Here is a 25,963-nt window from a genome sequence, read left to right as displayed (position 1 = left end):
AGATTACCTATCTGCACATTGAAGGCATCTTTGATGAAGGGTTGAGAAGGAGAATAAAGAGAAAATGGTATTTCATAGAAAACCACATCTTTATAATCACTCAATTGACTGCAAGGTATAAAGAATACAAGATCCCATAGTGTTTATGTTTTGTTGATTCAGTAAAATTCTTCTGTAAAATTCTCCAACAAGATGTTTCCAATCTATATATATATATATATATATATATATATATATATATATATATATATATATATATATATATATATATATATATATATAAAAATATAACAAGATTCCTTTGGACTTGTAATAAAAGAACTATCCAATGATTCCCCACTCATGATTATTTATATCAAGAAAGTTGAATGTTCACCAAAGATGTTTGCACTATCATAGAGGATGTCTGGAACAGAATCCAAAGTGGGATAGTGGGGTTCTCCAGATGCTTCTTTTGTATATGGCCTTAGGCTGATTGTATCAAGCTATAAAGCACTGTAGACTCTCCTAAATAAGACACATAATTAAAAGTTTACCTAATTATTTACTCTATAAAATCCAAATGGATAAAGAATTAACAGTTGTCCAGACTATTCTTAATTTTATGTGTCCCCTTTTATTCTATGTTAGGGAAGATATTGGACCAGTTATAGCATCAAGAAGACAGTACTAGGGGATGGGGATAGAGAGTCATGCCTAGAATCCTAGGTTCAAATCTGGCCTCAGACTTTTCCTAGCTATGAGCAAGTCACTTAACCCTCATTGCCAAGCCCTTCTGCCTTAAAACCAATATACAGCATTGATCACAAGTTGGAAGGTAAAGGTTTAAAAAAAAAAGACAGAAAAGAAAACAGTACTGAAAATGAACCAGGGACTTCCGGGTTAACATGGCTGCAATCTAGACATGAATCGCTTCCTCTCCCCAGTACCAAACGAAATAGATTACCTCAAAAGAGAATAAAAATCGACTTTGGAAGAATGGAGGGACTCTCCAGTATCCCACAGAAATGAAGATATGTGGAGCTTGAACATTTCCACACTATAAGAAGGAGGAAAAGCTTGCACAAAAACATAAATTGAGCCGCCCTTCCCTCCCTCACTGCCGCCCCCCCCCCCAAACCAGAGTAAGGTATCAGAGCTCTCACTGGGATAGCGAGTGAGGAACATCTCTGTCTGGGGGGGCACACCAGGGTCCTTGGGATCTAAAGACTGCAAGGAAATGACCTCTCAGGGAGGTTTCACTGGAGAATCCTGTGCTGAGCAAAGGGGTGGCCTCGCTGAACACGGGGGGTGGTTGCGCAGAGCAAAGGGGTGGCCATGCTAAACACAGGAGAGGTTACACTGAGCAAATTGGTGGCTGCGCTGAGCAAAGGGGCGGCTGCAATGAACACAGGGGCGGTTGCGCTGAGAACAGGGGCCTGCACTCTAAGAAACCTCGGAGGCTGGGAAGAACTAGTCTGAGGCAATCTAAATTCACAGAAAACCTGCCCATATCACCCAGACCCCAGACCAAAAAGGAAATGGGAACAAAACCACCAAAGGGATGGCTCACATGGCCCAAAATCAAGCCTCCAGGAAGAAAGGGAAAAAGGTGATTGAAAACTTTTATGGCAGGAGTACCCAAGGAAAAGAAGAGAAAGAGGATGAAACCCAAACAAAATCAAAACATGCCTCACAAAATGGAAATTATCCACAAGCTCTGGAAGAACTCAAATTGGAGCTTACCCAAAAGATGGAAACCTCCTGGAAAGAAAAATGGGAGAAAGAGATCAGCAGTCTGATAGACAAGACTTCACAATTGGAGAAAGAGCTGGAAGCATCTAATAGAAGGGCAAACAAAGCTAAAAAGCAAAACCAGTCCCTAACGACCAGAATTAAGCAACTGGAAGACAGTGAGCATGCAAAACAGCAAGAATTAATAAAGCAAAGCCAAAAAAATATAGACTTAGAAGAAAACATAAAATATCTCACTGAAAAGTTCACAGTCCTGGAAAACAGAGGAAAAAGAGACAACGTAAGAATTATTGGTCTGCCCGAAAAAACAGAGATAAACAAAAACCTTGATATTATACTACAGGAGATTATAGAAGAAAATTGCCTGCACGTTCTGGAGCAAGGGGGCAAAATAGAAATAGAAAGGGTTCATAGAACACCCTCTATACTAAATCCCCAAAAGACAACCCCCCAGGAATATAATCGCCAAATTCAAGAGCTTCCAAGAAAAGGAGAAAATCCTACAAGAAGCTAAGAAGAGGAGCTTCAGATATAGGGGGGCTCCCATAAGGATCACACATGCCTTAGCAGCTAACACACTAAGAGACTGCAAAGCATGGAACACAATATTTAGAAAGGAAAGAGAGCTGAATCTCCAACCAAGAATCAACTACCCAGCAAAACTGACTATATACTTCCAGGAGAAAGTATGGGCATTCAACAAAATAGAAGATTTCCAAGCATTTGCTAAGAAAAGACCAGAACTTAGTGGAAAATTTGATATCCAACCACAGAAAGCAAGAGAAACATGAAAAGATAAATATGAAAGAAAGGGAAAAGTAGATAAATCTTCTTTTTCTTTAAGTCAAACTCTCTTCTATAGGGACTACATTTACATCAAATTATATATATATATATATATATATATATATATATATATATATATATATATATATATATATATATTAATATGTGGGGAAAATGTACTGTATAACTCTCAAAAATTGTATGCACCCATAAGAGTAGTTAGAAGAATCATGCATAGGGAAAGATTGGGGCATCAAGAAGATTTGGTGAAAGGGGGGTCAAAGAAAGGAAAAGGGAGGGGGGGAGCATTGACAATACTAAGATTTACTTCAAGAAATGGGGGGGACTAAATAGAATAATCTTTCCCATACAAAGATACACATGGGAAGGGGAGGGGAAGATCTCTCATATGAGAAGGAGAGGAAGAGAGCGTGAAGTGGTATTCCTTAAACCTTACTCTCAGTGAAATGAACACTGAGAGGGAAGAACATCTAGATCCAGTGGGATCCTGAATTCTATCTTATCCAACAGGGTAAGAAAGAAAGGGAAATTAAGGAGGGGGAGAGGGAAGAGAGTATAAAAATGGAGGGAAGGAGAGGGGGGAGGAGAAGGGAGCACAAAAAGGGAGGGGCTAGAAAGGGAAGCATACCAAGGGAGGGGACTAGGGGGACTGACCTAAAGTAAATCACCGGTTCAAAAGGATATAGCTAGGGAAGAAAGGTGAGAACTAGGGGAAGATATCAAAATGCCAGGGAATCCACAAGTGACAATCATAACTTTGAACGTGAATGGGATGAACTCACCCATAAAACGTAGACAAATAGCAGATTGGATTAGAACACAAAACCCTACCATATGTTGTCTTCAAGAAACACATATGAGGTGGGTTGATACTCACAAGGTTAGAATTAAAGGATGGAGTAAGACCTTTTGCGCCTCAACTGATAGAAAGAAGGCAGGAGTTTCAAACATGATATCTGACAAAGCCAAAGCACAAATAGACCTGATCAAAAGGGATAGGGAAGGTAACTATATTCTGTTAAAAGGGAGTATAGACAATGAGGAAATATCACTAATCAACATGTATGCACCAAATGGTATAGCATCCAAATTTATGATGGAGAAACTAGGAAAATTGAAGGAGGAAATAGACAGTAAAATTGTATTAGTGGGAGACTTGAACCAACCACTATAAATTTAGATAAATCAAACCAAAAAATAAATAAGAAAGAGGTAAAAGAGGTGAATGAAATCTTAGAAAAATTAGAGTTAATAGACATATGGAGAAAAATAAATGGGACAAAAAGGAATACACTTTCTTCTCAGCACTACATGGCACATTCACAAAAATAGATCATACACTAGGTCACAGAAACATGGAACTCAAATGCAGAAAAGCAGAAATAATAAATGCAACCTTTTCAGATCATAAAGCATTAAAAATATTGATCAGTAAAGGTACATGGAGAGCCAAATCAAAAATTAATTGGAAATTAAATAATGTGATACTCCAAAATCGGTTAGTTAGAGGAGAAATCATAGAAACAATTAATAATTTCTTTGAGGAAAATGACAATGGTGAGACATCCTTTCAAACCTTATGGGATGCAGCCAAAGCAGTACTTAGAGGAAAATTCATATCCATGAGTGCATATATTAACAAATTAGGGAGGGCAGAGATCAATGAATTGGAAATGCAAATCAAAAAACTTGAGAACCAACAAATTAAAACCCCCCAAAAGAAAACCAGAGATCCTAAAAATTAAGGGAGAAATTAATAAAATTGAAAGTGATAGAACTATTAATCTAGTACATAAGACTAGAAGCTGGTACTTTGAAAAAACAAACAAAATAGACAAAGTACCGGTCAATCTAATTAAAAAAAGGAAAGAAGAAAAGCAAATTAACAGCATCAAAGATGAAAAGGGGGACATCACCTCCAATGAAGAGGAAATTAAGGCAATCATTAAAAATTACTTTGCCCAATTATATGGCAATAAATATACCAATCTAGGTGATATCGACAAATATATACAAAAATATAAACTGCCTAGACTAACAGAAAAAGAAATAGAATTCTTAAATAATCCCATATCAGAAAAAGAAATCCAACAGGCCATCAAAGAACTTCCTAAGAAAAAATCCCCAGGGCCTGATGGATTCACCAATGAATTCTATCAAACATTCAAAGAACAGCTAACCTCAATACTATACAAACTATTTGACTTAATAAGCAAAAAGGGAGTTCTACCAAATTCCTTTTATGACACAAACATGGTACTGATCCCAAAGCCAGGCAGGCCAAAAACAGAGAAAGAAAATTATAGACTAATCTCCCTAATGAATATAGATGCAAAAATCTTAAATAGGATACTATCAAAAAGACTCCAGCAAGTGATCAGAAGAGTCATTCACCATGATCAAGTAGGATTTATACCAGGAATGCAGGGCTGATTCAATATTAGGAAAACCATCCACATAATTGACCACATCAACAAGTAAACCAACAAAAATCACATGATTATTTCAATAGATGCAGAAAAAGCCTTTGATAAAATACAATACCCATTCCTATTAAAAACACTAGAAAACATAGGAATACAAGGGTCTTTCCTAAAAATAATAGTATATATCTAAAACCATCAACCAATATCATCTGCAATGGGGATAAACTAGATGCATTCCCAATAAGATCAGGAATGAAACAAGGATGCCCATTATCACCTCAATTATTCAACATTGTACTAGAAACACTAGCAGTAGCAAAATTAGAGAAGAAAATGAAATCAAAGGCATTAAAATAGGCAAGGAGGAGACCAAGTTATCACTCCTTGCAGATTATGATGGTCTACTTAAAGAATCCTAGAGATTCAACCAAAAAGCTAATCAAAATAATCAACAACTTTAGCAAAGTTGCAGGATACAAAATAAACCCACATAAGTCATCAGCATTTCTATATAATTCCAACACAGCTCAGCAGCAAGAACTACAAAGAGAAATTCCATTCAAAATCACCTTAGACCAAGTAAAATACTTAGGAATCTATCTCCCCAAACAAACACAGGAACTATATGAACACAACTACAAAACACTCTCCACACAACTAAAACTAGACTTGAACAATTGGAAGAACATTAACTGTTCATGGGTAGGACGAGCCAATATAATAAAAATGGCCATCCTACCCAAACTCATTTATCTATTTAGTGACATACCTATTGAACTTCCAAAAAAATTTTTTTACTGATTTAGAAAAAACCATAACAAAGTTCATTTGGAAGAAGAAAGGATCAAGGATATAAAGGGAAACAATGAAAAAAATACAAAGGAATGGGGGCTTGCAGTCCCAGATCTCAGACTATATTATAAAGCAGCGGTCATCAAAACAATTTGGTACTGGCTAAGAGACAGAAAGGAGGATCAGTGGAATAGACTCGGGGTAAGTGACCTCAGCAGGACAGTATATGACAAACCCAGAGTACCCAGCTTTTGGGATAAAAATCTACTATTTCATAAAAACTGCTGGGAAAATTGGAGGACAGTGTAGGAAAGATTAGGTTTAGATCAACACCACACACCCTACACCAAGATAAATTCAAAATGGGTGAATGACTTGAACATAAAGAAGGAAACTATAAGAAAATTAGGTGAACACAGAATAGTATACATGTCAGACCTTTGGGAAGGGAAAGATTTTAAAACCAAGCAAGACTTAGAAAGAGTCACAAAATGCAAAATAAATAATTTGGAATACATCAAATTAAAAAATTTTTGTACAAACAAAACCAATGTAACTAAAATCAGAAGGAAATCAACAAATTGGGAAGCAATCTTCATAAAAACCTCTGACAAAGGTTTAATTACTCAAATTTACAAAGAGCTAACTCAATTGTACAAAAAATCAAGCCATTCTCCAATTGATAAATGGGCAAGGGACATGAACAGGCAGTTCTCAGCCAAAGAAATCAAAACTATTAATAAGCACATGAAAAAGTGCTCTACATCTCTTATAATCAGAGAGATGCAAATCAAAACAACTCTGAGATATCACCTCACATCTAGCAGATTGGCTAACATGACAGCTATGGAAAGTAATGAATGCTGGAGGGGATGCCTCAAAGTAGGGACACTAATTCATTGCTGGTGGAGTTGTGAATTGATCCAACCATTCTGGAGGGCAATTTGGAACTATGCCCAAAGGGCGATAAAAGAATGTCTGCGCTTTGATCCAGCCATAGCACTGCTGGGTTTGTACCCCAAAGAGATAATAAGGAAAAAGACTTGTACAAGAATATTCATAGCTGCACTCTTTGTGATGGCCAAAAACTGGAAAATGAGGGGATGCCCTTCAATTGGGGAATGGCTGAACAAATTGTGGTATATGTTGGTGATAGAATACTATTGTGCTAAAAGGAATAATAAAGTGGAGGAATTCCATGGAGTCTGGAACAACCTCCAGGAAGTGATGCAGAGCAAAAGGAGCAGAACCAGGAAAACATTATACACAGAGACTGATACACTGTGGTACAATCGAAGGTAATGGACTTCTCCATTAGTAGCAATGCAATGTCCCTGAACAATCTGCAGGGATCTAAAAAACACTATCCACAATCAGAAGATAAACTGTGGGAGTAAAAACACCAATGAAAAGCAACTGCTTGACTACAGGGGTGGAGGAGATATGACCAAGGAGAGACTCTAAATGAACACTCTAATGCAAATACCAACAACATGGAAATGGATTCGAATCAAGAACACACCTGACACCCAGTGGAATCGTGCTTCAGCTATGGAGGGGGGGGGGTGAGGAAAAGAAAATGATTTTTGTTTCCAATGAATAATGTTTGGAAATGACCAAATAAAATAATGTTTATTTAAAAAAAAAAGAAAATGAACCACTGTAGTTTCATCCCTTAACATTGTCTTTGGGCTATTAAAATGAAGGAATAAAAATGAGAGGAATCCATATAATAAGAGAAAAAGGCAGATGTTAGCAGTATTCTGGATTTCTACATGTGTTGATTATAAGAATTTAAGGATTACATAGATGAGTGGATTTATATTACAGCTGTTTGCTATATTATAGTTATGTGATTTTAAAGGAGCACATGACATGAAGACACTGAATAATGGACTTAGCTGAGACCTCTAATTAAAGATATAGAAAAGTTTATTATGATTCAATAAGTGAATTCCTTCACTCTATTTCCAGAAGCTGTCCTCTGAACTAAAATGTAAGGACACAACCTTTAAGTGAATGTTTACCCTTTGCCTTTGGCTGCCTTTTGGTATGTCACAAACTAATGCTTACTTTATTTGCAGATAGTTTGTGCTGAAAAATCACAGCTGATAAGCTTAAACAATACATTTGAATAGTTAAATTCCTTGTTTTCAAGTTTCTTGTAATTCTTGTAGTTCAAATAATGGGAGGTTACTATCCTATGAAGCATACATATACTTAGAAGCATAGAAACATCTCCTCATTATTCATATTAGCCACCCCCTCGAGCCAAATGGGCAATTTTCCCAAAGCCCTTTCAATCTTCCTCATTATCAGTCAATGAAGAATGCTAAAAATTGTTTGGGGCTATTTTGTTCCAGTATCACTTCACCAGAAAAAAAAAATATGTTTTCATTTGGCTTCAGTGGAATATGTCACACAGTTAGGAACTTAAGAGATGGTGAAAAGCCATCAGATCCACTAATGCCTAATTTTATAAACACAGGAAATAAGTTTACTTTGTTGTATTTCCCATTAGACCCTTGTTTGCCCTAGCCATCTAATCTATGGCTTTCTTAGGCCTCTTAAGAGTTGTCTAAGTCCTTCTCTGTTGCCAAGCAAGAGCTTATCCTATCATTAGGGCTGTTAACAGGTCATGGGATGATGAATACAGAGTTAAAAAGAGCCTCAGTGGTCATCTGTTCTAACCTGCTCATTTTACAGATGAGGAAACTGAGGCCCAAAGAAGTTAAATGACTTGACTTATAGTTATTAAGCATCCAAGATAAGATTAGAACCCAGGACATCTAACTCCAGAAGTTTGGCTTACAGGTATTAAGCATCAAAGGTAGTATTGGAACCCAAGTCTTGACTTCAGAACCAGTGCTTTTTCTGCAGTACTTTGTATTGTTGTTGTTTTTTTTAATCATGTTACCTCATAGTATTAGAAAAGTAAAAGTTTTATTCAATTGTTTTTTAAAGAACTTGAGTTTAATACTTTTAAAAAAATATTCTTTTTTGCTATTATTTTTAAAAATGGTTACTTTTCCAAGAACAGTTAAGCCCTAAGCATGAATACTTAAAACTCTAAGACTTCAAATTTTAAAACTGAAGGAGACCTTAGAGATCACTCGGTACAATTTTTCATTTAAAGATGAGAAAACATAAATCAATGAAAGGAAAGTGACTTGTAAAGTTAACTTTTTATAGCAAACTATATTTTTGCATGAGGAAACTGAACTTCATCAATTCTAGGCCTAAAATTTCTTCTTGCTGATTTCTCAGGGTTTAACTACTTAAAGAAGCAGTGTGTTGTGATGGATATAGAATCAGCTTTGACACAAAAAAACAAAGCCTGGGTTTAGGTTCTGATTCTAACTTACATAGCTGTGTAACTCTATAGACAAGTCACTAAACACTTAGTGCCCAAGGCAAATCTCTAAGGCTAATATTTTTAGAGAAGATTCAATACAGGCACCATGTCAACAGATGGAGTGATTCAGGTTGAGAATAACCAATGGTATCAGTGAGTTAGAGTGCTGTCTACCCCAAGCATGTGAAGATTTCCCATGGTGTAACAAGTAGATGAGAACAGTTTGTTGCAGTGGCCATGAAAGGAACTGAAGCAACCATTTTGAAGTGCTTAGAGCTTGGTCAAACATCAAAGACTCATTCCAGGATTATCCACTGCATTGTGGGTCATCTCCAGTCATCCTTACTTTTCTTACTTTCAATGACTCTGGAAGAGAGAGTGAGGTTAACTTTCTGCCACTCTGCCTCACTTAAATCTAATTCAAAAACAAGTCAAGATATCACTTCATGTTGCTATTGGTCTTTTTTTAACAAAGGACAGATAACAATTGAGATTTCCCAATACCAATAAAGTCATAGGTTCAGAGCTTCAAACTTAATGAAATAAACATGTAGTGTGTTACTGGGTTAATACTTGGATGCTGGAGATACTACTCTTTATTACCCTACTGGAGATAGTCATCAAAAACCTAGCCTACCCTAGCCTTCATAGCAGATGCAAATACATACTTCCTTAGCTAATTCTGTAACTGAAATGACTGCAAGTTCTTGTGCATTCAATTATGACAAATTATCCTCTGATAACTTATATATTATATATACATATAATAAAATAATAAAATACTTATTATTATATATTATAAATATATAGTATATTATTATATATTATAATAAAAATAATTTTTACAAACTTGGATAATTTTTTCACCTTATTTCATTTTTTAGAATATTTTCCATGGTTACATGATTCATATTCTCTCTCTCCTCTCTTCCCTCCCCCTTCCCACAGCTGACAAGCAATTCCACAGGGTTATATATGTCTTATTACTCAAAACCCATTTCCATATCATTCATATTTGTAACAGAGTAATCTTTTAAGACCACGACCCCAAATCATATACCCATATAACCAAATGATAAATCATGTTTTTCTTCTATATTTCTATTTTCATAGTTCTTTCTCTAGTTGTGGATAGCATTCTTTTTCATAAGTTCCATGGGATTGTTCTTAATCATTGAATTTCTATTAGTAGCAGAATCTATTACACAAATTTGGATAATTTTCATCCAATTCAGCTTGTGCATCACTCGTTCCTTAAAAGAAAAAAATTGGATATCATCTAAAAGAATTCCTAGAGAATTAAATTAATATAAACAATCTTTTATATTCTTTATAATGATTCCTCCTTTATTGTCTTTAAATCTCTGATAGTATCGGAGATAAGTTGACCCCCCCAAAAAAAACTACTCTCTTTAAATACCTTAGTAGTGGATATTGGAAAAATCTTACACGTGTAGCTAATATTTCTCAAAAGGTTGGTCCAAACAGCCATAAAAGCTGTTGGCATAATTAATCACTCTTCCCCATCCCTGATCCCAATAGCAGATTTATTTCTTAAAAATTCTCTATAATCCTAACTTCACATACACTAATCACATTTGCCTGCCTGCCACACAGTTAGTAATAGCTGTCTTTATCATTTGGGTTAAATATCCCTAAGATCATTCATAGTTAATGTTCCTTTCTCATTTTTCAAGAAATCAAATCTCTGAAATCATTCATGAGACTTAATTCATGACAGATGAATTTTTTTCTACTTTGATACTGTTTTTATTCAGGATATTCATTTTGAAGATATTAAAACAAAAACTAAAAGCATGGTACACAGCTTGTGCTAATTATCCTTAAGCATTTTATAGAAGCATTTGAGTTCTTAATATATAGTTATCTAAAGGAATTTTAAAGGCCTGTCAGTTTCAGAGTACTTACTATAACTTAATGATTATTTTGATTCTACTAAAGTTTATGTTCAAAGTCCTAATATACAGAGAGAATGATTATCTAAAGCACATTAGATGAAAAAGATGAGGTATAAATGGGAATATATTTTTGATGGACTAGCAATTTAGCATCACACATTAGAGTTTTGGCCCATGAAGCTCTTTCATCACAAATTCAAGGTCTCAGTTGTGAGTTAGAAAGTCTGAGTGTGAAAACATGAACATACTGTTTCCTTCTCTTAGTTTCTTAATGTTTTCCCAATGTTTGTGGCCTCTGCCCTTTGGGGTTTTACAGGCTGCACGGAATTCTTCCTAAAGAAGAATGATCCCTCTCATCACTACTAGGAATGTTTCTTATTTTTCCCAATAATCTTTTCTGTGAAAAACTTTATATATGTACTGTATGTGGCTTATGAGGATTTTTAAGACTTCCAGAAGCAAATGTTTATTCTAATTACAGTTTTATATGACAGGTGAACTCACTTAGAGGAAACCCAGAGTGGAAAAAATTACACTTATGGAAGTAAAAAAACTATGGAACCAATAAGTTTAATGAGACCCTGTCTTTGATGAACACTAAACCATTCTTTAGAGTAAAAAATTTATAAAGGAAGACAAATATCTTACTAACCACTAGTAATTCTAATTAAGACTGTCACTTTTAAATTTAAAAAAAATTTAGGAGGACTAAACCCCCTTTTAAAAGCAACAGCTAAATGCTTAGGGTTTCAAATGGAAACATTGACTTTAAGATTAAGACAGAACTATAGTACAGAATAAATGTAAATGCCTGGACAGCACACATAGCAAAGCTCTATCTTAAATCTACTCTCAATTTCAATTATGACATTATTTTTGTCTACAAAGGAAGAATTTGGACCTACTGACTTAAAAGATCCCTTTCAGCTCTAAGAATTGGTGAATCTATTGTAATTTTTTACCACTGTTGATATATAATTTATTATTTTCTTAAAACACTCAAGCATTTGAAAGGCTGTCCTGTAGAAGAAAGATTCATTTTGTTTTGTCAAATGCAAGAAGGCAGACTTAGGTAGAAGGAATAGAAGTTGCAGAGAAACAAATTTAAGTCTAATATCAGTAAAAACTTCCTAACAAGTAGAGCTGTCCAAAAGTGGAATAGGCTAACTTGGAAGGTGGTGGATTCTCTTTCCTTGGAGGTCTTCAAGTTTTAAAAGCTTAATGGCCACTTGTCCTATATGCTGGAGTTTGGACTGGAGAGCCCCTGAAGTCCATCACTTACTGGCCATGTTCAAATTGTTGCCCTCCTTTCCATCTCTAGTTCTATGAATATTAGCCAAATTAGTTGGTCCCATTCCTAAAGGGCATATCAATTAACTGCCCCATAACTCAGATCACTCTAACTTTTCTATCAGTATGCTCCTCATTGGGCATTATGGACATAACTATATGTATTAACTTACTTCATAAAAATGTAAGCTTCTTGAGAATAGGAATTATCTTGCTCTCATCCACCTCTAGAACTTATCAGTAACATCACATAAAAAGCACTTAAATGCTTTTTCAACTATTCACTCAGATAATTTGGTGACCTGGAAACGGAAAGCTACTGGAGGTTCTTAAACAGAGGAAGGACATTATCATTCATGTTTAAGCACATCAATCAATTTGACTGCTAGGTGGAACATAGATTGTAGAATGTAGAGATATGATGTAGGAAGACTAATTGGGAGCCTTTTGCAATGGACCAAGGGAGAGATGATGGAGGGTCTGGAATATGGTTGCCATATTCTGAGTAGAGAAAAGCATACAGATGTAAGAAATGTTGAAGAGATAGAAATTGATAAGACTTAGCAAGTGATCAAATAAAAAGGGAGAGTTGGGGAAATGGAAAAGTGAAAAAGTCAGATACATGATTCAATGAAAAGCTTATGATCTCTTCTCAAACTGTTCATCTTTTTCCTATTTCTTTCTAGATGGAATGTCACTTCTATTTCTACATCCACTGATCTTCATCCAGATGTCCTGTATCTTAATTCTCCACACTGGTTCCTGGTTTTTCCCCATTATATCTTCTTAATATACAACACTACTATCTCCCCAGCCTCCTACTCCATTTTCTCTCCTGACTCTTAAAACCTATTTGATATTTTTTAACCCATACTATACCGTCCAAGTTCTTAAGTTCCCTCCCATTCACTCAGTGATATTTAGAATGTCAAATTTCTTTCTGGTATTAAGATCTCAGTTAACCTTGCTTTTTACCCATATTTTGTATATTTGCATATGGACTTGTGAAGTCATTGGTTTTATTTCTGGTTTCTTTCTTGGATTTTGTCTCCTCTAAATTTTGGGGTAACTTTATTGCTGGTCTTTGTACATCATAACTACCTTCTTTAGGGATATGCTTAGATAGCCTTTCTCCCACCTCTTTTCCTTTATAAAGTCCTTTTGAGTAAATATGAAAGATATACCAGTATCTAAACAAATACTTTCTTATATGCCTTATTAGGTATATTCCTTCCCTATCCAGGAGTTGATAATTCCTCTATTTATGCTGTGGTTTATCCTATTCTGAGACACAATCTTTTTAACCAGCTGTTCACTTCCCAAATTGGCCATTCTCTTCTGAAACTCTTGTCTTTGATCTGCAACAGAGATGAAAATACTCTCTGTCCTTTTAAGATCTTCAGTTTCTTATCCAAGATTGCAGAGTCCTTAAGGAATGAGGGCACAATGATATTGCCAAAAGTAATAAGTGGAGAATAGTTATTTCTTTAATCTTCATACTCTCTTGTTCTCAATTATCCTGAAAGCTACCCTGTCCAGCCCCTGTCCCACCATTCTGTTTCAAATCAATTACTTTCCCCTTATGAATTCACATTTATGTAAGTTATCCATATTTACTTAACACATATATAATATAGCTTCTGTCTAAAACTAAAAAGTGATACACAAAATATACATGTAACTGGGAGAGGTTATTCATCAGAATAGACTGGATGATTTTAATTATTTCAACCGTGTTTTCATTAGTTAATTTTTTAAATTGTTTATTTGTCCATTAAAATTATTATTGTTTCTGGGCCACTAGACATGTGCATTGATGTGCATCAGTTTTAAGACATGCCCTATGTACTCTAAGGAAACCAAAAAGGTAACAATGTAGATTTTTTTTTACTTTCTTATTTGTTTCTTCATAATAGGCTTCTTCGTGTTACAAAAGCTTCCATCTTAAACATTTTAATCTCACATATTCCATCAAAATATCATTTCATTTTTAAAACACTAAATTAAGAAACTATATAAAGTGAGGGGAGATAGGCCCAAATGCATTTTAGAAAATATTAATCCAGTTTTGCATAAGGAAAATAGAGTAATATGTTTAGCTAGTCTAGAATTTATATCAATTTTTTAGATTATCTATAAATCACCAATTGATTCTGTGAACCTCTGTTATAAGGCCATTGTTTGCCCATTCCCTTGCCTTCATAGAGGTAAAGTAAATTTGCATAATTAAGATTAATACTAAAGAAAACTATGCCTGTGAATTTCCTGTGTATCATTGAAAAAATAAACCTTCAAATCCTCTGTTTTTAGAAACTTATTCCAAGTAAAATGGTTGAGATTAAACTTTTTATTCCTTTTTTCATATGGAGCCATTAATGTCTGTCATTTATTGGCAGAACCCAGAAAAACCAGAGGGGGAAGAGAGCATAATGTATATGATATTAGCAGACAAAAGAATTACTGAGACCTTCTAAATAACTTCTTTAAAGCAAATTGGGAATACAGTTTTTAGTAAAATCTAAAAATAACAATGCAAAGCAAAGAGGCAGCTAATCACCATGAGAAGTGTTTATATAGCTTCTTTGGGTCATAACCTGAATTATTGTAATCTTAGACTTCAATTTCCCACACCCCCCCCCTCCTTGTAGAGAGTATATATAGAGAGGTACTGAACCTTTGTTACCTTTAGTATAGGGATCTCCAGATAGTAGAGGTTAAGTGATTTATCTGTTGTTACACATCCAGTTTATCTTAGCGATAAGATCTAGGAATCCAACTGGTCTTGGCTTCAAGATTAGCTTTCTGTGCACTGTGTATCATCCCAGCAATGTTTGTTCTAAAAATTAACATGGTATAAAATGAACCCAAATATATAGGTCAGGACAAAATGAGGACTTCCAGAAAGCCTGATGAATTTAAATCTTAATTTCCTCTGGAGATACCTCAGCCCCAACCTCCAAATGATATAGAAAACATTCTTTTGAAATGTCTAGCAGGATATTGACTTTGTTATCTTTTTAAGGACTTTGGTTTCTTGAAAATTCAGTCAAGGGGAAAGAAATCTGTCATGGAAATATGAAGTTTATCAACCAAATATCATAGTAAATATATTGATAACATGATTAAAAGGAATAAACTTATTCTTTTTTTGTTTTGTGTTAATCAAAATTCTACCCATTTGAAGCAATAAGACAAGAATAGGATGTTTCAATATCACCTATATTAGAATATTTACAACCTGAGGAGGGAGCAGGAAGAGAGGAAGAGAAAAAATCTGAATCCTAAAATGTCAGGAAACAATTGTCAAAAATTGTTTCTATATGTAATTGAAAAATAAATTAATTAAAATTTAAAAATGACAAGAGATAGAAATCAGGGAAATAAGTATAAAGCAAAGAATAAGTAAAATTATCATTTTTACATCAGATGATGATTTACTTAGAAAATCCTCATTATTCAATTAAAATAAATTGAAATAATGAATAAACAAAGTTGTGAGATATAAAATAAATCCCTGTAAAACATCAGAATTCTTGTTTATTACCAACAAAACTCAACAGGAATAGCTAGAAAGAGATATTCTATTCATAATAACTATAGAAGGCATAAAATATTTAAGTCTACCAAAATCCACCCAGAAACTATATGAATTGCACTATAAAACAATCCTTGGAGAAATATAGACCTAAGTAATTGCATAAATATTGTTTCTGGATAGGTTAAGCCAATGTAATAAAATGACAATACTACTTAAATTAATTTATTCAATGTTATACAAATTAAACTACCAAAGAAAGATTTTTATAGTTAGAAAATATAATAATGAAATTTATATGAAGGAGCAAAGAATTTCAAAGGTAATAATAAAAAAAAAAAGCTGCAAGGAAGAGAGTCCAATTTATACTAGATCTCAAAAAGTACTACAAAGCAGTAATCTTTCAAACAATTTGGCACTGGTTAAAAAATAAGTTGATCAGTTAAACAGCCTAGGCATACAACTGATAAAAGAAAGCCAACACAGTAGCATAGTGTCCCATAATACTAAAGACTACAGTTCCTGGAGTAAGGACTCATTCATTACTTGACTTAAACCTTTGGAAAAACTGAAAAGCAATTTGGCAGAAATTAGGTTTGGACACTGCACTTAACATTAGGTGCCAATTATTTCAAATAGCCTACAAACAATTGCTATATTTTATATGATTATACTTTTAAAAGTGTGAATTTGAATATATGTAACTACTTATGGGGTTTGTTATATTTGGATTAGTCTATCTGTTCAGCTCATCAGGAAATAGGTCGGGTATTCGAGAACTTTGACCTCTTACTACTGGACTTTCCTTAGTATCTACTCTGAAACACAATACTCATGTTGGTGTCCAGGTGACCCAGAAGTAAGAATCATTATGGAGGAGTGGAAAGAGCACTAGACTATTTCAGGAAAGGATCATTGAGCCCTTCTTTTACTTAACTAACTGTGATATCAGGGGTGTCAATTAATTAATCTTTTAGAAGCTTGGTTTTTCATCTGTAAGATCAATAAAATGGATTTTTAAGATCTTTTCAGGTCCATAAATCTAAGATTGAGTTTCTGAGCCTAAAACATCTCATTAAGTTATTTTTAATATTAACTAGGTGGCACAGTGAATAAAGCCTGGGATCTGGAGTCATGAAAACCTGAGTTCAAATCCAGACTCAACTATTTACTAGCTGTGTGATCTGAGACAGGTCACATAATCTCTGTTTCCTCATCTATAAAATGGGAATAATAATAGCATCTACTTCACAGGGTTGTTGTGAGAATCAAATGATAGAATAATTGTAAAAAAGCACTTGTGTGCCTGGCATATAGTAGGTGTATATAAATGTTTCTCCCTTCCTTCTTCCCTAAGTAAATAGCACTATCCTCCCAAAATTATGGTACTCAACTTGCAAATAAGAGATATGAGAGAGACTCTTACCTGATAATCTGTTGGAAGAACAGTTTTAGAAATAAAAATAAAAGGAATGTTCTTTCTCCCTGTCTACTGGAATACAATTTTTCCCTAACCTTTCAGTCTCATTGTGTAAAGATTAAAATTTAGGGAAACTGAGGCAGGTAGAAATTAGTTTCTCTCTGCAAGGAGTATTATATTTTATGAGGTTTATTAAAGGTTGAGAATTTAAGAATATACTGTTAAGGTCCGGAATTTCACCCACCACCACCATGGAAGTCCATGAACAATGCAAACTGGCAGAGAGGAGCCATTTATTGAATTGATACGCGCATCAGTGGGAACCTCTATCATCAGAGTTCAGAGTTGCTTCTGACAGGCTGGGCTTTTTATACTTTTCTGTAGGTACCTTACCATCCTTGGAATTTTGCCTGCATGTATGGCCCTTATCTGCTTCCTACTATTCTTGGAGCTTTGACAATTCTATATTGTTGGGGTCCCCCGACCTGTTGTTTGACATATTTGTTGGGGTCTTCCTGGCCTTTATCTGGTATCTACTGCAGCTGGCAGTTTGGCATATTTATGGTTCTGACAATTTTCTCAAGGCTGACCAGCTCATTAGGCCTTCCTGCTAGGATTTGGTATATTTACCGTTCTGACAGGTCAGCTTGTTAGGCCCTCAAGTTTGGCCATTTTCCGGCCTCCCTCAATACAAGTAAGAAAAAACACGTGCCTAGGCCAGAGCCCTAGACAAGACTTCACCTACATTATGGCAAGAGCCACGTCTGCTCCAAAATGGAAGTCCAAAAAGAGACCAAAAGCCTTTGCCATCAACTTAAATCCTTCCTCGATCTCGGCCCACCTAAGAATTGCGTGAGATTACAAAGCATTCTGGGGAAGTGGAGCAAGGGCTTGAGGGAATTGAAGTCCAGAGTTCAAATCTCAATTTTACAATTGATGGATAGTGATTTGTTATCCCACCAAGTGTTGCTAACCTTACTGCCCCACTGATAATCTTTCACCTATCTTCCCACTGATAGAGTGAGTACACCTTCCTATACTGCTTACCTCTAGGGCAAGATCATCCCCCAGCCTTCTCTCTGGAGTAATGACTGGTTTCCCTCTTCACTGTGTGAAATCCCCACTTGTATATCTTGCCAGTGAAATTTCCATCCCCTTAAGTTAGGGCTGAGTGGTTTTCTGGGTCTCAGCCACCCATTGCCAGTGTACTTACTCTTTCATGTTATCTGTGAATATGGTTTAGATGAAATCCAGCACCAGTTCCTTAGAGGATTCATTGTTTATACTTCTTCATCCAAAGACATCTCTATTTATCCCTATCCTTTGCTTACTATCAAAAACTCTAATCAACCCATGGTAACTCAGTTTTGTTTTGTTTTGTTTTCATAATCGTTGGTTCAGAACCTTGTCAAAGGTTTTTGAAGGTATAATCTGCATAAATTATTATTCTCCCCACTCATGGCGCCAGTTCTCCCCTTGTCTATTTATTTACTTCTCAAGGAGCAGTGGCTATTAGAGGTGTGGTTTTCCTTCATAGAAACAATGTTCCCCAAACTCTAAAAAATCTATACCTATGACTAACAAGGTTACTAATCAAATTTAGTAAGCTAGTTCTGCCTTTTCTACCCACTCTTTGAGCTAAATTCCTACTGGCTAATACTGAAAGTGTAAGCTTGCATACATTTCTCTTTGCCTGAGGCTAGGTGAGGGAGAGAGGTCGGAGTTGCCTGGAAAGGGAATGTAGAGACATTAGGAAATATGAGTAGAACCAATATTGATATTGTAACTAGATCTAAAATGTTACAGTTCTGTGGAATTTTTTAACTGGTTTATGATTCTGATGCCAGCAACTATTGATCTGAGGGAGTTGGTTAATTTCAGCATTAGCAAGGAAATTTCCCACACATACCAAAAAGAATTAAATAATATGTATCAACTGACACCTTCTCCTAGAGTTTAAACGTAGTTTGTTTGTTCGGTGTTTTTTTTTTTCATTTTTTCTTGGTTTTTGAAAAGAACAAACAAGCACAGTTGTTGTCCTCATTCGCCCTTTGGGGAATCATCTTGAAGAAGCATTCTGTAGTGTTTGAAGAGTTAGAAAGAGCTGGAACATTTCCTTAGTGGTGTCAGTGACAAAGACCTGAACCCAAGAGTCTTAAAGGGAGGGCAATCTAGGACCTACAGCTCACTCCAACTTTTGGAATTTGGAACATCTGCATTTATTTTTTTCAAACATTTTAATGATTTAAACCAGCTCTTTATTTGATAACGGAAAACAAAATTTAGTGTGAGATGGGAAAAAATGTGCTGTGTGTCCAGTGAGGCTATTGGTCTCATGAACAGACAAGAGAACTGACAGCCAGGAGGCTTGTTCTTGTAACAGGAGAAGAAAACTGCAACAAGAGAATAACAATTCAGACTCTTGCCTCTTTCTCTCAAAAATTTCCAAACCCTTAAGTTACATGTTATTTATCCTTTTCATATCAGTTGGTAGAGAAGGAGGAAGGGATTATGTTGAGAGCAAGTTCAGTAATTTGTCCTTAGTCACTTAGCTCATCGGCAGGCTCATATCTTGCAATATTTTCTCATGAAATGAAATTCTATTTCGCGCTTCGTCACACAAGTGATGACTATAACATATGAAAAGGTTATTTTTTTTTGCCTTAAGAAGTACCCAAAAGGATGAATTGGTTAGTTGCTTATTTCTAGCCTAATGCTGACTAGTGAGAGAGTTAATTTTGAAACGTTGGCACCAAAATCTACATTCATTCCAGTGAGTGTGTCAACTTGAGAACTTGTGGTGAAGGGACTACCCTAGAAAATCTTTGTTGTACTTTCCAACTCTGAAGCATATGAACTATTATCTCCAAAGACCCAGCTTCCAAGTCAAGCAATACATTCCTCTCCCAGATTACCTCAGTAAAATGCCCTCCTTTTCAGCCAAGAAGGGGTACCACTTCCTAGCCCACTGAATTTAGACACAATATTCACCACCCAGTAATTCAAAAGCTACGCAAAGCTTGAACATGAGTGGTGCCTCTCCTATTTCCAGGTCAACAACCCACATTAGCCTCTGAGTTTTAACTCTCCCCAAAGGCTGTGCTTGAAAGATCTATGCCTGAATTCCTCACCGAGGAGATTGAAACATTACTCTGCTGATTTGAGACCAGGACAATTTTGTTATTATATAGGATTTGTTCATTGTAGGTTCTATATAGATAGCACATATATGGTTATTGGAAAATATCCAGATAGCTCTTACATTAATTGGCACTTTAATTCCCATTCTTAATAAATGCTAGCCAACAAAATTTTAATTTGTAAATTAAAATTTTATAGGACTAATTTAGTTAATAAGATCTGAAATGTTGAACTTAAGGAGTACCTCACAAGACTTAGATTTAGATCTGGATAATATCCTTGAAATCATTTAGTCTGGTTCTCTTATAGTATAAGACAGGGGTGCATGGAGTGCTCAAGTAGGACAAGCACTTCTGGTGTGAGGTGATGCCCATCCACAGGATGTGGCTCTTATTAGACACCATAAGCACTCAGACAAAAGAAGGGGTGTGACAGTTGAAGAGTATATAAGGGCAAAGTCAAAGGATCCCATATAGGAAAAATATAGATTCTTATGTGAAAAGATGTAGCAAAGAGTTACAAAAGAAAAGTGAAATGTTAAGTACTATTAACTTATCTAAAGCTTAATATTGAACAGTCCTAGTCATTCTCTTAGATCATGGAATCATAGGTAATCAATTTAGATTTGAGCATCTAAATCCAACTTCCTCATTTTACAATACACATTTTAGATAAAGTCACATGAATGTCCCATGGTCACCATCTAATAGTTGTAATGAATATTTTTCAGAGAATCTCATATCTCATCTTACATTGGATGTTACTTTATAGCAAAACTTGCTGGGAAATTTCTATGTAGTAAAACAAAAGACCTTTATACTATCATGTTTATGAGAATTAGAAGTTAGAAGTAACTATTTGTACCATTATTGACAGAAAGCAAATGCTTTCTCTCTTATTATATTTGAACAAGGATTGATTAACTATGTAGTCTTCAAGAAGGAAGAAATTGTCTGTTTGTAAAATATTTGATTTTTTATCTGATAAAGTGTTATTCAGTTTTGCTATCAGAATTTCTCAAGTTCCCAGTATATGGACTTTTCTCAAAAACTATACCTTTTCAGCCTGGAGGAACAAATTACATCTTTTTTGGAAGACCAAGATCCAGAGAGCAGGCTAGAGTTGGGATCCGACATGCGTAAAATTCACCACTGCTTCCAGTTTTTAAAGGTAAGTGTGAAAGGCAAATATTAGAAAACCTATTTTTGTCATATTCAAACTGCAGCCTATTAGGACTATGCTCAGTAGACCATCTCTTAAAGATGGCACAGAGAAGGACTACTTTAAATGCCTGGCCTAGATTAAAAATGTGCAAAGTGCTGTTCTTAAGAACTTTTCAAGAGTTCCCTCAAAGATTATGTCTTTTTCTAAAAAAAAAAAAACCACCCCCAGGTTTACTAGAATGTCATTCTCATGCTGGACTTTGTGTAAAGTATATTCCTTTGTGTCTTCCTGGTTGAATCAGGAGAATAGGGTTCTACATTTCTCATAGATTTTGATCCTGCTATATCTGTAGCCCCTATTCTGGCTGATTTTCCTTTAAATGAGATTTGATCTTTGTGGAAAGACAAATTGTTCAGCCTAAATTCTTGCCTTATTTGTATGTTTCGTAGGCAAATAGAACACATAATCTCTAATCATAATGCTTTATGCATAAAAGCCACTTGAGTTGTTCAGCTAAATTCATTGGCCCCTTCCAATCAACTTATTCTTCCTAAGATGGAAGAAAATAACAGTGAAAGAAAGAAAACAGAGAGGAGGCATGCTGAGTTTTTGTTTTGGCATCTTCTAGAAACTATTGAGTGAAAGAAAGGTTCCTGAAAAACATGAAACCAAAGACCAAGAAGGTGAAATGCCATTAAAGGAGGAAGAATATAGAAAACTGAGAGATATCCTGAGGCAACGAGACAACGAAATTAGTATCCTTTCTCAAATCCCAAGAAAGCCTCCCCTCCTTTGGATGAGTGGCAAGTGGGAGGGTGCCTGCATCTCCAAAGACTCTCTGCTCACGTGCTGGCCAGCACTGGAAGTTGGCCCCTCCCTGCTTCTCTTCCACATTGCCTCTTTTATTTTGTGGCTAAATACATTCTTCCAGCAAACGAAATATGTGAAGAGTGGGAAACTGTGATGCTAAATCAGAACATTTATTACCTTATGAAGAATAGAATTTCTGGGATGGCTATTTTGAACCAAATGCAATGCTCCCGTAGAGCCTTCCCTATGCTCCTCTTTTAGCTGAACACAAAGCCTGGGCTCTTCGCACCTCTCTGTAATGTTTCAATTAAAGCTGACATTGGTATTTTTAGAAAAAATTTAACCACCCCATTGTACTCTCTGTTTTAGTGCCGAGCTGTAACTCAGCCCACTGGAGGAAGGAAGGGCAGTTTTCTTTAGCTGGCTGACAGAATTACAGGCCGACCACAGTGTTGCTATGGCCCTGAGTTTGTGGCTGGCGTGTGGGTAAAATTCAGAAGATGGCTGAAAAATGACCGATGGTATGTAGTTTAGGAAGAGCAGAGAGTCATTCAAAAGCAGCTTTTATTTAAAAAACAGATGAACTGCTTTGGGCTCCAGTTACAAACTGGCAAGTTTCAGAATTTGGAGTTAGTGATAATGAATCTTCAAAACAGAAGTCTCATTTTCTCTGAGGGCACTATGTGCCCAGGGTCCTGGATATGATAGGAAAGCCTCTAGACATTTATGATCTAGACAAACTGGCTGCTTTTAAAAGGATACTTTTCTGTTAATTGAACTATAGAACACCTCTAGAGCTAATCCTTAATTTAGCTTTTATGCTTATTATACCAGACACCTCATTGTCTACATTTATTGGATAAAAATATCCCAAGTATTTACTTTTTCTGTTAGTTCTGCATAAACAATGTTATGGATCTCTTCTGCTCCATGATCTTATGCTATATTTATGTTATGAATCACCCAGATCCTTCTCGTTTCAATTCTTTTGCCAAATATAGGAAAACCATATTTTTTTAATCTAAAGATTAAGAAGTAAAGAACAAATCAAGTCCAAGTAAGGTCTATTATCTAATTAACTTCAGTTTCCATTTATAGCCAAGAATTAGCAGAGTCCACATCTTAGAACTGTATGTAGTTTCACTATTTTGAATTCCATGGCCTGAGATAGTACTTTTTCTCAAATGATCAATATCCTATCTCCTCTTGTCTACTTCTGTGTGTGTATGTGAGAGAGAGAGAGAGCCTCTTTATCTGTCTCTCCCTCTCTCTCCTTTTTTTGTCCTGTCTCTTTGTCTCCTTCTGGATCTCTCCCTTTCTATTTCTGTCTGTCTCTTACTCTCTAGACTTTATTTCTCCTATTATATGTCTGCCCAAGAATGGTTCTATTACAGAATGACAGAGTGGTTGGCACATAGTTGGTGCTTATTAAATGCTTTTTTACTAACCAATTGACTCCATTTCGAGCCCCAATCTGAGCTATGCTTCTAGTATTTATAATTGTAGTTTGAGATCTTCTCCAGTTTTCTAATCATTTGTTTGTATTTGTTAGTATTGTCATATACAGTTGGAATGGAATAAAGGAGATTGAAGATTGGCCAGCACAGGCCTATGAAAAAGCAATGGAAGGTGGTACCTTCCTATTTTAAACTGCCATTTACCAAGTACCATGCACATTAAGTATCCTCAGAGCAAATTGATTTGTCCAGTGAAGTTCATATTCTAAGACATAGTAGCATGTATATAGCTAGTGAGCAAGTAAACATTAGTCAAGTTTCAGATGACTCATTACTAAAGTCTATTTCAATATTTATAATAATGTATAGGTCATGTTAAATGTATTGAGAGCTATTGTGACCTGGATAGTCAGGGAGGTAGAATATATCCTGCGTATATAATGTTAGGAAAATCTTTGGAAACAATATTAGATAATTCAATGAAAGGGCCACTGAGAAGATTAGGAAGCAGTGTGATATAATGAAAAGAGAACCTAGATTTTTTTTTGACCATCACTGCTATTTATTATTCTCATGGCATTAGACTTAATTAACTTCTCTGGGCTTTGGTTTCCTCAACTGTAAAAGAACTTCAGACTAGGTGGTGATTCTGACTTTAAACTGATGATCCAATAGAGATCAATTGATGAATAGAAAACAAGGAAATGGGGGTACTTTGGAGAGTATGGTAAAAGTCTCTGAAGCTGGTGATAAAGAATTTGTATTTGAACTTTAGTAGAAATTCCAGCTCTAAAAGTGGTGTATTTAATATATTCAGTGTAGTAAAAAAGGGAAGAAGACTATGGCTCCTGGTAGTGGTAAAAAGAGGCTAGAAAGAGGTGATTCCAGGTCTGGAGTGGCCTTAGGAAGAGGTGAAAATGATATGAGGGAGAGATTACTAGAGTTCGAAGTGAATCTTTCACAGATAGCAGGGCTGTAGAAGGAGCAGGTCCTCAAGGTGAAGAGAGAAAAAAACTATAAGATTTGTTTCATTTGTGTTGGAAGTAGGCAATTTGATGTCATTCTTGCATTGATATAAAAACTGAACAAAACTCTCTTTTTTTCTTGAATTAATATTGAGAAAACCAACTAAAAATGTCTTTTAAGAAGAATATTAGGCAGGTCTAGTAATAAAACAAGCTGATGCTTATATAGTGCAAACCACTTTCCATGTATCATCTAATTTAAAGTTCATGATAACCCTGTGAACAGCTTCTATTATTATTTCCATTACATATATGAGGACAGTGAGGCAGATAAAGGTTAAGTGACTGACCCAAGAGCAAGTAAGTGACTAAGCAAACTATCAACAACATGACCAGATGTAAACTCACATATTTATATTGGCATCTGTATCTGTTAGGCACTTGAATCCAGAGGGTAAAACAAAGGATTGTTTGATATGAAAGGGACTTGATATGTAAGAAGAAAAATAAGGCTTCAAAGACAGAGCCTTTGAATTTTCTGAAAAACAGTAGAAAATGCAACAAACATCCATTTAGTGCTGATAGTGGGCCAAGCTGGGAGAAACACCTTAGGAGATACAAATCCAATTAAGATAAGTTTCCATGCTGGTGAAACACACACACACACACACACACACACACACACACACACATATATATATATATATATATATATATATAGCAATAATAATGTTAAGTGTGTTAGAAATTCAAAATACAAAGTGCTACCTGGGATCTAAGGATAAAGGTAATTACCAACTTGTGGGAATCAGGGAAGATTTCAAGTGGGGGGAAAATAGCTTTTTAGTTAAGGTTCAAATCAGATGACATTTATAAAGTGACTTGAAAACCTTAATGCACTCTACTTTTAAGGATGAGTAGGGATTCAATAGGTAAAAAGGAGGAAGGAGGAAATTCCAAGCATAAGAAGCAATATGATTAAAGATGTAGTGTGTGTTTAGGTGGGAGAAAAGGACATGGTTAGGCTAAAAGATAGAAGGCAAGAACAGATAACATACAGCAAAATAATGAATTTTATTCTTTAATCAGTAGGGAGCCACAGAATATTTTTGAGCTCAAGAATAACATAATTAAATCCCTACTGAAGT

General features: G+C 35.4%; 1 protein-coding gene across 7 annotated transcripts in view; it reads left to right on the top strand.

Moving 5' to 3' along the window:
• The window catches only part of KIF6 (kinesin family member 6), a 495,811-nt gene that overhangs the window by 238,543 nt on the left and 231,305 nt on the right, over positions 1-25,963 (top strand). For 6 of the 7 annotated variants that reach the window (XM_056818172.1, XM_056818176.1, XM_056818171.1 and 3 more), the window contains 2 exons: positions 21,484-21,589; positions 22,212-22,338. In XM_056818172.1, the coding sequence (XP_056674150.1) occupies positions 21,484-21,589; positions 22,212-22,338 (233 nt within the window). Of the gene's footprint in view, positions 1-5,773; positions 7,706-21,483; positions 21,590-22,211; positions 22,339-25,963 lie in introns of those variants that run through there. The other variant, XM_056818177.1, reaches the window with a different exon arrangement.

The sequence above is a fragment of the Monodelphis domestica genome, chromosome 2, assembly GCF_027887165.1.
Source record: "Monodelphis domestica isolate mMonDom1 chromosome 2, mMonDom1.pri, whole genome shotgun sequence".
Lineage (NCBI taxonomy): Eukaryota > Metazoa > Chordata > Mammalia > Didelphimorphia > Didelphidae > Monodelphis > Monodelphis domestica.
This window is presented reverse-complemented; position numbering and strand designations above follow the sequence as displayed.